Source organism: Gavialis gangeticus, unplaced genomic scaffold (genome assembly GCF_001723915.1).
Source record: "Gavialis gangeticus isolate Ggan-Ray unplaced genomic scaffold, GavGan_comp1, whole genome shotgun sequence".
NCBI classification, from domain to species: Eukaryota; Metazoa; Chordata; order Crocodylia; family Gavialidae; genus Gavialis; species Gavialis gangeticus.
The window spans coordinates 20,792,166-20,804,037 of record NW_017729001.1 but is presented as its reverse complement, the minus strand read 5'-3'; the positions used below and the strand labels follow the sequence as shown (position 1 = coordinate 20,804,037).

At 45.1% G+C, this 11,872-nt stretch overlaps 1 protein-coding gene across 1 annotated transcript in view; it reads right to left on the bottom strand.

The window, feature by feature from the left end:
- Positions 1–11,872, bottom strand: part of GALNT9 (polypeptide N-acetylgalactosaminyltransferase 9) — a 313,695-nt gene that overhangs the window by 181,029 nt on the left and 120,794 nt on the right. Inside the window, exon 5 of the mRNA XM_019507030.1 lies at positions 6,891–7,088. Coding sequence (XP_019362575.1) covers positions 6,891–7,088 — 198 coding nt within the window. The remainder of the gene's footprint in view (positions 1–6,890; positions 7,089–11,872) is intronic.

Below are 11,872 nucleotides of genomic sequence, written 5' to 3'. Positions count from 1 at the left end.
ATGAGAATTTTCAAGATATTCTGAACAGTCAAAAAGCGGAGGAGGGGGAAATCAATTTTTTTGTGAAACAGAAATTCCCCTTCCCCAAACCTCAGATTGAGTCAACTGACATTTCATTTACATAATTTTCATAGATTTCATAGAGATTAGGGGCTGGACGGGACCTCAAGAGATCATCTGGTCCAGCCCCACCACCATAGGCAGGAAGTCAGCTGGGGTCAAGTGACCCCAGCAAGAAATATATCCACCTGTTTTTTGAAGGAGTCCAGAGTAGGTGCTTGCACCACCTCTGGGGGGAGTGTGTTCCAGACCATAGCCATTTTAGAATGGTTTCTGTCAATTCTGATCCATTAAAAATCATTTAGAACTAAAAACTGTAACTTTTTCATTTAGAACATGCAAAGAAAGATGTTTTTGACTATTCCAAATGGGAAATTCATCAAATCAAACCTTTCCCACAGAAACTGTAGTTTTCAATATACCGGCATTTTTTCAGTAGTTGTGGTGAAAAAATACATCACCAGCAGAGCTGGGTTTGTTTCATAATATCTGCTTCATTGAAAAAGATGGTGGCTGCAAGCATAGGTAGGGGTGGACAAGTGGGGTCCCAGCCCAGGTGCTAATTTAGCAGGGGTGCAACAATGGCAGCCACCACCTCTGGGGGCCTGACTGTCATGGCTGCCACCGCTGCCCAGGGTGCAAAAAAATTGCTTGCCACAGCTCTAGATGGTGGACAATCATTCCAGCAGAAAATGCCGTTCTCCAGGTCTGTTTGACATGCAACATGAGACTGACACACACGAACAGGCCAGCTTCAGAAGACCACGAGCATATAACATTGCCAGAGCTGAACAGGGCACCTCCTAATTTTCTGAGTGAAGCAGAGAGGTGATGAGCATTTGGGAAGGTTCCCGTAATACAACCCACCCCCAGGAGCAGCTGTGACACCCCCAGGTGGCCATGCGACTCCCATCTCTACTCCCACTCTTCGAGTACTCTTCCTTTTTCCTCACCTACTATGCCCTGATGTAACTTATAGGGTTTGGGGAGGCTTCCCCAGGGTCTGGAATGAGTCTAGTCCACCTTAATTTTGACCTCTGGCCACTAAGTTCTGGCCCACCTGGTTATATTAGAGCCTCTAGACACCAGTCACTTTGTGGGCTGTGCTTCTAGCCTCCATCACCTATAGCCATGCCTTGCAAGTATTACTCCGAGTTGTCCACTAGGCCCCCTGACCTAGTCTGTCAAATGCTTCAGTCATCCTGCCAGGCCCCTGATCCTGGCAAGGCGCTCTCTCTTTTCCCAGGACCCCTGGCCCTAGTTTCACTTCTATGCCTCTTGGGCTGTAGCCCCTTTCCCAAGTTTTTGCCCCTTCTTGGCTTTAGGCTTACCTACTGTAGTCTCAGCTTTCCCAGCCTTAGCTTAGCTCCTCCAACCCTCTATCCTCTAGGTCCCTGGCCCCGGGCCAAGCTATTTCTGCTGCACCACCCCCTCTGAGCTCCTGACCCCAGGCTGGGCTGCTTCCACTGGCCTTAGCTCTCCCAGCCTTGGCCTGCACCAGCTCACCAGTCCATGGGCCAGTCTGGTTTCAAGCTTAAACCCAATAAAAATGCAAGCGACCTGCTTCACAACTGAAATCCACCCTGCTCTGAGTCACTGCCTCACCAAAGGCCGTAAGTCCCCTTTGCTCTCTCCTTGCAACTCTGTGGGACAGTGTAGGAGCCAGCCAGTCTGTCTCCTGCAGTCACCTCCCTCAGGAGCTCCTCTCCCTGCAGCCTGCAGAGCCAGAGTGACTGCTTGCTCTCAGGAACTGGTCTTATGTGCCCCAAAGACCCACCCTTTCCTATCAGGTGATTCTCCAGAGTTTCCACTTTTGCTTGCTGGCCAGCCTGCTCTCTTCTCCTGCAGCTTAGCCCATTTGCTTGTAGCCTTTACTTCTGGACTGCCTTACTGCAGTACCGCCAGCTCCAGAATAGTCACTCCCCCAGGGGTAGCTCCTATCCCTATTGTTTCTAGCCCGCTTGCTTCCTGCCCAGCTGTCAGCCCTATACAACAATGGGACTGTTTAGTGCTGAGCTGTCCTAAAAATCTGGCCTTACATGGACGTTAGTTTAACTCTTCAGAGAGGCTGACTAGTCATTTCTGTGTGGCTACCATGGGTCTATTCAAAGGGGTGGAAAGAATTAAAGACACTTGTATCAGGGTTGATGGTACTTTTATTAAGAGGTTAGATTACGGATGGATAGGATGATCTTGCTTCAGGCAGGGGGCTGGACTAGATGACGTATGGAGGTCCTTCCAGCCCTACTTCTCCATGGTATCTCTGAAGACAGTGATAGGACCAGAAGTGCCCTGTTAATTTCTCCCTAGGTTCATGAGCGTCTGAAGGACTCTCAATAACCAGAAAACATCAGGGATGTCATGAGTGGTTTATAAGATAAGATCTCTTATATTGTTCTAGTCATAAACTTTATTCCAGAGAGCTCAACAGGTCCTGGACATGACTCATATCACATCCTAATGGCACAAAGATAATGGGCAAGCTGGAAAGGAAGGATGGGAACTAGTCTGGAACTCTAGGGACCCTTACTCTGCTGGAAACTTCCTGCACAACCTAAGGCTACAGTTTCTAAGGTCCAAGGTGACAAAAGGCACAGAAGGCAGACTAGTAGGATTTCCTGTAAAATGCCTTGAGACCTAAATTGTTGCAGAAGCCAAGGGGAAGATGGCAACAAGGTGTATTTGAACATCCCTCACCTCATATATCTTCATCTTTGAGAACCGACAGAACTTGAGGATTTGGCTTTTAGTCCCCCTGTGCATCAATACCCATCCATAAAACGTGCATAATGGTACTTCCCTACCTCCCAGAGGTATTGAGAGGACAAATCTATTAAAGATACAAACCCTGGTTCATTTTACCTGCTATTTCAAGCTCTACCAGTACCTATTCTACCGAGCATGCAAACACAATTAAGCAGTAATCTTGATTGCTTTGAAATAGATGAATAAATATGTAATGGCTGCAATTAACTCCCCTGAATGCCATTGCTGTGACAGATCAATTCCTGCCAGCCACCAGAGAACATGAATAGAGTGCTTGCCTCCCCGACTCCCCATTCCTTTTGGAAACACAGCTCCAAACTCTTGTACATTGTCTAGTGAGAAAGATCCCTTGACTAGTACTCGCAAATACCAGCACTAAAATAGCTGACACATTCCTTTTTCAAAAAAAGTGCTGGCATGCTAACTCTTCCCATGACAGCCATGGCTGTGAGTAGGGAGCCAGAGGTGTGGGGAGGGCAGTTATATGACTGAAATCCTATAAAACTGTGTTCAGAGACTGCATGGTGACTCACCTAGATGCTCAGCATTCAAGAATTAAAAATGTCCATCCAAATGTCACATTTCTGGGTGTGCACTGGGTACTGCCCCCCAAAATCAGTGTAATGGTATCCAAGCCCTGACATTAAATGGGTACCCTAGCTCCCTTAAGCCACCTTGAAAATCCCAGCCTAAAAAAAACTTGGAGGTGCTCATTCCCAGGGACTTGTAAGCATCCGTGGTTTGACACGGACATCTGCATTCCAGGCTCTGTAATTCATCATTTTCAGAGAGAAGCGAGAATCAGAACACCTGTGTCCCAGGGATTTGGTAAGAAGGGTCAGGCACCCCCACTCCTCACCTTGCTGTCTCCTCTCTCTCTGGGCAGCTTATGCATTGTTCAGCTGAAGAGTTTCTTCAGGTAGGTTCTGTACAACACAAAATAGCTACTCTTGGGAGCTGGATGCTTACCTGCAGAAGATTTTAACAATGCTCAACCAAACTCCTGAATCTGTGGACCTGATTCACTGCAGAATGAATCCAGTCTTGTGCCCGCAGAGATCTCACACATAAAACTGAAGTTGAACTGTGCTGAATCAAGCCCTGTAGTACTTAAAAGAAATGAGCTCTTCCTAAGTATTACTGAAAGCAGACATGATTACTTCCTTCCATGTCCCCCATCCTAGGAAGTAGGGCCTGATTTTTCCATGGCTTCAGAAGGAGTTCTGGGTGCCTCCTCTGATCTAAAAATCAGGCCTACAATGACAAAAGGAACTTCCTAAAGCAAGACATTATGGTCCTGTCTCTTTTGATGCAGGATAATTGCCCTTAGTACAGCAGATACTAAGATGACCAGGACAGTGCATAAGAACATTGTTACAGTGATATTATTTATATCTTGTAGGCAATGAGGTGTGCAAAACCTCTTGGGAACAAAGGACTGAAAGCCCAAATTCAGAAACTAAAGATCAACTGGGTTGATTTTTTTCACTATTAATAAACTATTTCTGAGGGCTTAGTGGAAACGGACATAAAATGGCTGCACTTTTAAAACAATGTGAAGAGAGCAGGGCACGTTACCCAGGAAAACTGATTTCCGCTGTAATTACTTTCCCGCTTATTGAGGTTTCACACAGGGTGAAGGGTCACTGATGAAGGACTGTGCTGTTCTGTGAAAAATAATGTTGCTGTATGGCTCTGTTTTGTGGTCACAAGGCAATGGTAGGAATGTAAAAGCAATTTGCTATGTTTGCTCAGGTATAGAAGGGAATGACTCCTGAGTACGAGAGCTCAGCCCTCCAAGGTGGCTCCATCTGGTGCACAGAAATGAGAGCAGCCCAACTCTCTCCCGCAAGTTCAGTGGGACCAGTCCTCGGCTTTTAGTTAAGCACATGTTAAAGTGTTTTGCTGGATTGGGGACAGAGCGCTTGGCACCTGGCAGGGTCAAGTGTTATAGCAAAAGGAAAAGAGACTGGGACTGTAAATAGACATCTCATCTGAGGCAGTCCCAGGTCTGACCTGAATCAAGACAGAAGTGGCACGGCCATTTACATCTGTAGCCCCTCTGAGCTGCATTGCTGCTCCCCTGCCAGTAGATGGCTAATGAGAGCACACACCCTGCCAGGCTTGTCGTCCCTAGAATGTCTCTCAATAAGCTTGCAGGGTGATACCCTTGGGAAAAGAGTTAGCACATATTATCATTTTATCTCACACAAGTCTCAGGCACTTAAAGCATGACAATAGACATGTATGTCTGCAGGAGCCTGGAACAAAAAGCTTTGTCCTCAGAAAAACATGAAGTCCCTTTATACAGCCTCAATCTTTCTCTTTATCAGAGACTAGCTACCTTGGGGCAGTGTGGCATAGGATCTCTAGGGACTAAACAGGGAATACTTAATGTATACCAGCTGAAGCACTGGCCCTTTTAATGGTAATGCTTGTCCTTGGTGAGAATCCTTAAAAAACAGGTGGAGGAAGAAAACAAGACGAATGTAAGCTACTGAGGATACATAATTTTTGCAATGCTTATTTTACTTGTTACTAAAATTATCATCCATAGTCCTGCATCAGCTTTCCTCAACCTCTGGTACGTTTCCGAGAAGCTATAAAAGGACATTCCCTATCAGAAGGTGAACGGAGAATTTTCAGCTCATTGACGAAAGAAAGGAAATAATAACCCTTTTAGTCCCTTGCTCGGTTTTCCACAGTGACTGTAATAATTCTCAAAAATGGCTGAATATTACTAAACATGTTCAAAACATAGTGTTTAATTAGAGAAATTTGCTGCCGTTAGGTAAAATTTTACCTTAAAGAGAAAAAGACAATGAAATACAAAATGTCACCATATGCTCCAGTTTCTTCTTGAAATTCAAGTTACAGGGAAATTCAGAAAATATACAAGCTGTGTATGAAAAGAGCAACTTCCAATCAAGACAAGGTTAGTACATCTCCTGCTAGCTCAGCAGGGAGCTCTTTTTTGGGCTCAATTCCAAGAGCTGTTGCCTACGGATCGAGGGAGAAATCAACCCCATGGAAGCCCATCAGAGTTTTGTCGCAGAGCCAGGATTTTATCCTGTGAATGCTTTAAGCTCAAAACCTAAGAAGTGCTAATATTTCTTACAAGATCCTACCTACCCAGCTCACACTTCTTTTATATTCCATAAATATAAAAGGCACCACCTTGTTCATGAAAAACCAATTCCTCCAGCCTTTCCTATAGACCTAGGATAATTGCACCTGGTGTTGAATTTGCTGACTCTTCTGTCTCAGCTCCTCTGCTTGTCTATTAGTCACCTCTATTTACATCCTTTTCTACTATCTCCAGTTGGCCAACTTTCAGTTTATCTTAAAAGTTTCAAGGTCTGTGGTGAAGTACTACAAGAGCTGAAGGAATGGATTTTGAACAAGTCTACACAAGCACACCATACACTGCCTGACACTACCATTTACCCAGAATTCCCTAAAGTACCTATCCTATTACATCCACCAGAACACATAACATTGTAGGTGCCATTAGACATTAATGTATGGTGTCCCTCATGCCATTTCTTTTTCTCTACCATAGGAAAGCAGACATGTTACATGCCAACAGAATATCAGTATATGGGTATCAGGGTGATAGGTGCCAGAAAAGTGAAACCAATGAAGAAACAGACACAAACACACATGCATAGGTAGATGGGGTAGATCTTGCCCTTTCATTTGTTCGGAAAGCAATTGGATTGTGGGTGTTAATGTGTATTTAAAAAAAAAGGCAGATTAAGTGAGACACGTACATGGTAAACCTTTAAATATTCAGGGCCACATTTTAAACCGCACTTACCCTCTCAAAACCCTACATTTGCATGTATAAATTCAGCAAATACACACCCAATTAAATCAGCTTTGCCACACATACTTGTGGGTTTCGCAGACACGATGAGCATACCTACACGTCTGTGGACTCCCATGTCAGGCCCACCTCCAAAATATGACCACTGCACAGAGCCTGCAGCATCTCTTCCTTTCAGCTGCACAGCTAAAATGGAAACAAAGTCAGCACCCAAAAATTTACTCTGTAGATTTACCTGATGGGAGCAGACTCATCCCCTTTATCAAGCCAGTCCTGGGGAGGGATTATATACATGCACCACAGTCCCCAGTTATAACCGTGGGCTGCATTGGCATATTGCTGCACTTCGAACGTGTTGTACTTGATATTGTCAATAGCTGGGAGGATGATCCGCTTTCGGTCTTCTTTGATCCGGGTAAGTGCTGGCTCCACCCTGGAAACAGGAACAGTAACAAAGTGTTTTACAGCCACTCAGTGCTCCCAAGCCCCCTTAGCAATCTGACCAAGTGAACGGTGAAGTTCCCTAATGCTATAAGCAATAGCACAGAGGCAGCGGGCCGTGATACGGCTCACAGTGATTTAATGAAGACTAGCTTTGTCTGCTGAAGAGGCAAGGGGCTTGGCTCAGGATAATTCACACAGCAACAGCTGTTCAACTGCATGGGGCATTGGCTCACAGGTGCTGAATCTTTGAGGCTTCTGGGAATGACATTCATTCTCATTGATGGTGCCTGGGAGAGAACAAAAGTCACATCAAGGACAGTGACTTCCGCAGTGGCCCTTCCAGTTCAGAGCTGAGTGGCAAACTTGAACTGCCATGCTATATCTCGTCAACACAGCTTGAGCCCCCTGGTTTTTTAATGGACAGCTTTGACATGAATAGATAGCCATTTCCAAACACCCTGAGAGCCCCTCAGAGGATACCCTGACCCTGAAGGCTTTGGAACAGGGTAAAAATACTGAAGCAACAGTAATGAGTTATCAACACAGCCATGGGAAAATATTAGCTTAGAGATACGGAAGGTGAGGCAGAGGTGGGAACAGCTCACATAGGGGCATGAAGCAAATTGGTTTCAGGTCTCGGAGCAGGACTCAGCAGTTCTCAGCTGCTGCCCCTCATAGTGTCCATTACAACGCATGGGAACAGTTTAGAGCCTACCTTGCGGGTGAAGAGTTCGCAAAACTCCACAGAATTGCATTTAATTTGGTGGATGAGCCAGCTTGCTGGATTCACAAAGGTATTTGCAGACTCCTGTTTCCTGTCACTTAAACTCACTTTCTTTTTAAGTGAGATTAAAAAAGGCTGGCTGGCTCCTTTGCTAGCTTCATATTTGTTACTCTACCTTTTTGTATAATAGGTATAAACATGGCACAGAGAATCTGAGAAATTAATTCAACCCCAAGACTCATCTTGAAATGTCTCCTTTGGAAACAGACACCTCTGCTTTTCTGCGTCTGTCAAGCAGCAAAGATCCAGGCCAGCATGAAGCAAAGGGTCATCCAAGTGCGAGTGCTCTCACATGCAGGACTTCTGGGTGTTCAGCTCCTCTGAAGAGTCACTCAGCATCTTGTGGCATTAGGCTCCAATACATCCCCACCCATGTTTCCTTCTGTGGAACTAATACCATTTCCACCCTTTTTGTTGTGTGTTATTTAAGCAGGCAGCACCTCCCAGGCACAAAAGAGCTCATTTATCTGCCAGATGGACAAGCAACATCTGTGTGAGATTTTAGACTCTGCAGTACATTAACCAGGATGCCAATTTGCAAGGGTTTTTCTTTGGGCGCGACTCATGAATGCCCAGAGAGAGCTGACGTGACCTAGCAAATCAGGATAAATAGGAGCTTCTGTTATTTATATAAGATTATAGTTATGAGATTAACTTCCCTGGAAGGACTGTAGGCATCCAAAGGAAAAGCTACCAAAGGTTTCAGAGAGCAGGACAGATTTAAAAACAAGATTGATCCACCCAACAATTCTTAAATAATGTGTGCTCATTAGACTACAGACTTCAGGAAACCCACAGAGAAATCACCAAAGTGACTGAGATATCAGCTAGGCACACATCCCCCACCATGGAGCAAGTGCCTCCATGAATGTCAATGATAACTGCTGTGAAGAATCACAGCGGTGGCAGCTCCCACTCTGTTCCTGCCCAAGAAATGAAGGACTTCAAAATACCAAGCAACAGGTGCCATGCCATCGACTATCTAGAAGAGCCCTGTAGAGCCCTTCTGACCCGGAGACCTATGAATCTATTTGTTGTGGCATATAGTTATATGTGAAAAAGCACATGGGGCACTTCATTTTCAAGTAAGCTGCATCTACAGAAAAACCTTTGAGGACTGAATAGTCCTATATAAAGAACAATAGATTTTAAGTAACTCCTGACCAAGGAGGTGGCCCCAAGGAAATGTGAAGAGAGGTGGGGTGACTAGAACTTTGCCCACTTTTTGACAAACTCTTTGGGCACCAAATCCAAAAGTCTTTCATCAGTCAAATTCTCACTGAAGTATAAGTTAGGACCCTTAACATTTATGGCCTGTTTCTCTCAAAACTTTCCGAGTTCACTTCTGGACTTTTCTGCACTGTAATTTAGTGCAAAGGGCAAATCTTTACCGAGTAAAGGTAACGCTTGAAAATTCCTAGTGATGAAGACTGAGAAAGGATCTGAAGGAGATGAAGTTAACCTTCCAATCCACATGCCTTTCATGCCTCAAATCTATCATGTTCATCTGACATCTGTGGTTCTGAAGTACTAACACCAGTCCTCACTGTCCTGGTAACCAAGGCCAGAAGCTGTCCCAGATTCATAGTCTTGTCATCATGTTTGACATTCTCTATTTTCATGCAGTCAACCCTCTAGCTAGGACCATGTTAACTGGAGACTCTTTCTTATTTTACTCTGGCACAAAAAAGCTACTTTGCAATCAAATTTTGCACTTGTGAATTTTGAGCAAACTAAAAGTAGTGAGGGCTGAACATCAAAGCTAAAGAAATCAGCACAACACTGTACAATAGGAGGCCTTGGTAGTCTTTATTTCAGCCTACTGGACCTCATAAGCGTGCTGATTAACTTCAAGGTGCAAAAGTCACTGCCTCTACTTTACAGCGGGGGAACCTGAGGATAAGTTAACCGATCGCCATGTCAAGACTTCCAGCAAGTCATTATCAGAACCAGATCTCGGTTTTCTTACCTCCCCAGTCCAGCCCCAGGCAAGTACTTTTATGTCTGCATGCTGATGTCCCTAAGCCTAGAATTCACTTCCATTTGAAGTCCTGGGCGCACAAACAAGTCTACCGTAAGGTAAACAAGGGTAGGGATTTCTAGCTCATACACTCTTCTGTCTCAGCCCCGTGCATTTGTTCCAACCCCATGGCACATAAAAACTAACCTGTGATAGTTTATGCCTCAGAGACAGAGGGCATCACTGCTGTAAGCTAGTTTTAATTTGCTGGGGGGTAAAACCATCCAGGCGAGCAGGCGGCATGCTGCAAATCCCTGTCCTCAGTTACTGGGCAGTAAGTGGCATGCATGCCCAAACCCTCAGTACCCTGAACAGGAAAGATCCGATTTCTAAAACAACACAATCCATCTTTACCTTGCTAGCTGCAACCTCACCATGTGGGACGCTGAGCTCCAGGACCTCGGACAGATGGAATCGGTATCTAGTGTCTGTTGGCTATTTCTCAACCCAAACAGAGCAGCTCCTCTGCTTAAAAACTGCACACCTGTGAAATTTCACAGCTTGTCTTGCCAGATTGGTGAGAAGAGGAGTGAGGAACGGAGCTAGTCAACCACTGGGCCCCAGCTCCTCCTGATGTCTTCCTCAGGAGTGCTTAGGTCCTGGATTCTGCCAACCCCTCCCTCCCTGCTAAACCCCCAGGGGTCTGTCTTGCAGAGGAGCAGCCAAGACTTGTGCCCACCATTTAGCTGATGGAGAGTTATTGGAGGCTGCAAAAGGACTTAGTGGCATCATACTTATCACAGGTAATCCATTCTACATGTGCCTCCTATCACTGTTAGGCACTGCCAGCTAAATTCAGGCTTGGACTAACTCCACTGGCTCCAGCGGCCTTCACCAGAGATGCATTTGTCTCCATATATTGAGTCGCATTGTCATCCAAACCTTTGTTGACTTGGCTAGTAATTTTGCCTATGTTTGGCCTCTCTCTCAAGGGTTTTTTTAAAGGATTATAATTAAATCTTTCATAGCAATTTTGACCTTGTCCTAGTTTAAAACTGTTACATTATTAGGTATATTTATTCATCCTCTCCAGGGATGTTTCTGGGGTACCGTGTATTTTCTCCCTCTTCAATAAAGGAAGGCAGAGGTTCCTGGCAGCTCTGAGAACAAAAAGAGCTGAGGTGTTGATAAAATTCAAGAGTTAAACACTTCATAATGATGAGCTGCAATCTGGTGTTTGAACATTTCCTTACCACACATCTATTCCCACTTCCTTGGCAACATGAGCTGTGAAATTTCACAGGTATGGAGAGATGAACAGAGAGATCCCTGTGGTTTGCAGAGGAATCAGATCATGCAGCGACTCTGCTTTGGGCTGAATTATGGCAACAAGCAAAAGCTCTTTGTTACGGTCTGGGTGGAGCTTTGTCCCTCTCCAAGGGCAGTTCCAAGAAGTCAACCCAGTACTCTTGCTGGTGTGAACTATATCAAGAGCTCACACAGCGGCCTCCCTCATCCTTCCCTGTTCAGTTTTCCAAGCCAGGGCCCTTTCTTCACCCTCTCTGTCCTGAGAAAGCTGGTGGTGACAGCAGAACCAGCTTTGCGTTCTCCTAGCAAAACCAGGAACCTCAGGACCTGCACCGTGCCCAGCTCCTGCTTTGGAACACTTTGGCAGTTTGGGAGAAAACTTCCCTGTGCTCTCCCCTTCCCCGGAGTACTTGCACAGTGAGCATGCAAAAAATACTGCTTAGGATAAGGCTATACTGAGGTCAGAAGTGTGGTGGCAGCAGGTGTAGCCATACCAAAGTAGCTTTAATCTACCTAGCTGGGGTACCAAGAGTAAAGTAGCCACAGCCCAATGGACTTCAACATGAGCATGTAGCAAAACCCCCAGTTTTTTGTTTTTTTATTCATTTTAAAATGCGTTTCCTCACCTTCCCCAACCATTTCTGACTTTTTCTCTCCCTCTCTATTCCCTATAGATAAGTATAAGCAAGCTAAGATGTAGGATAAGCTTTAACATTTTATT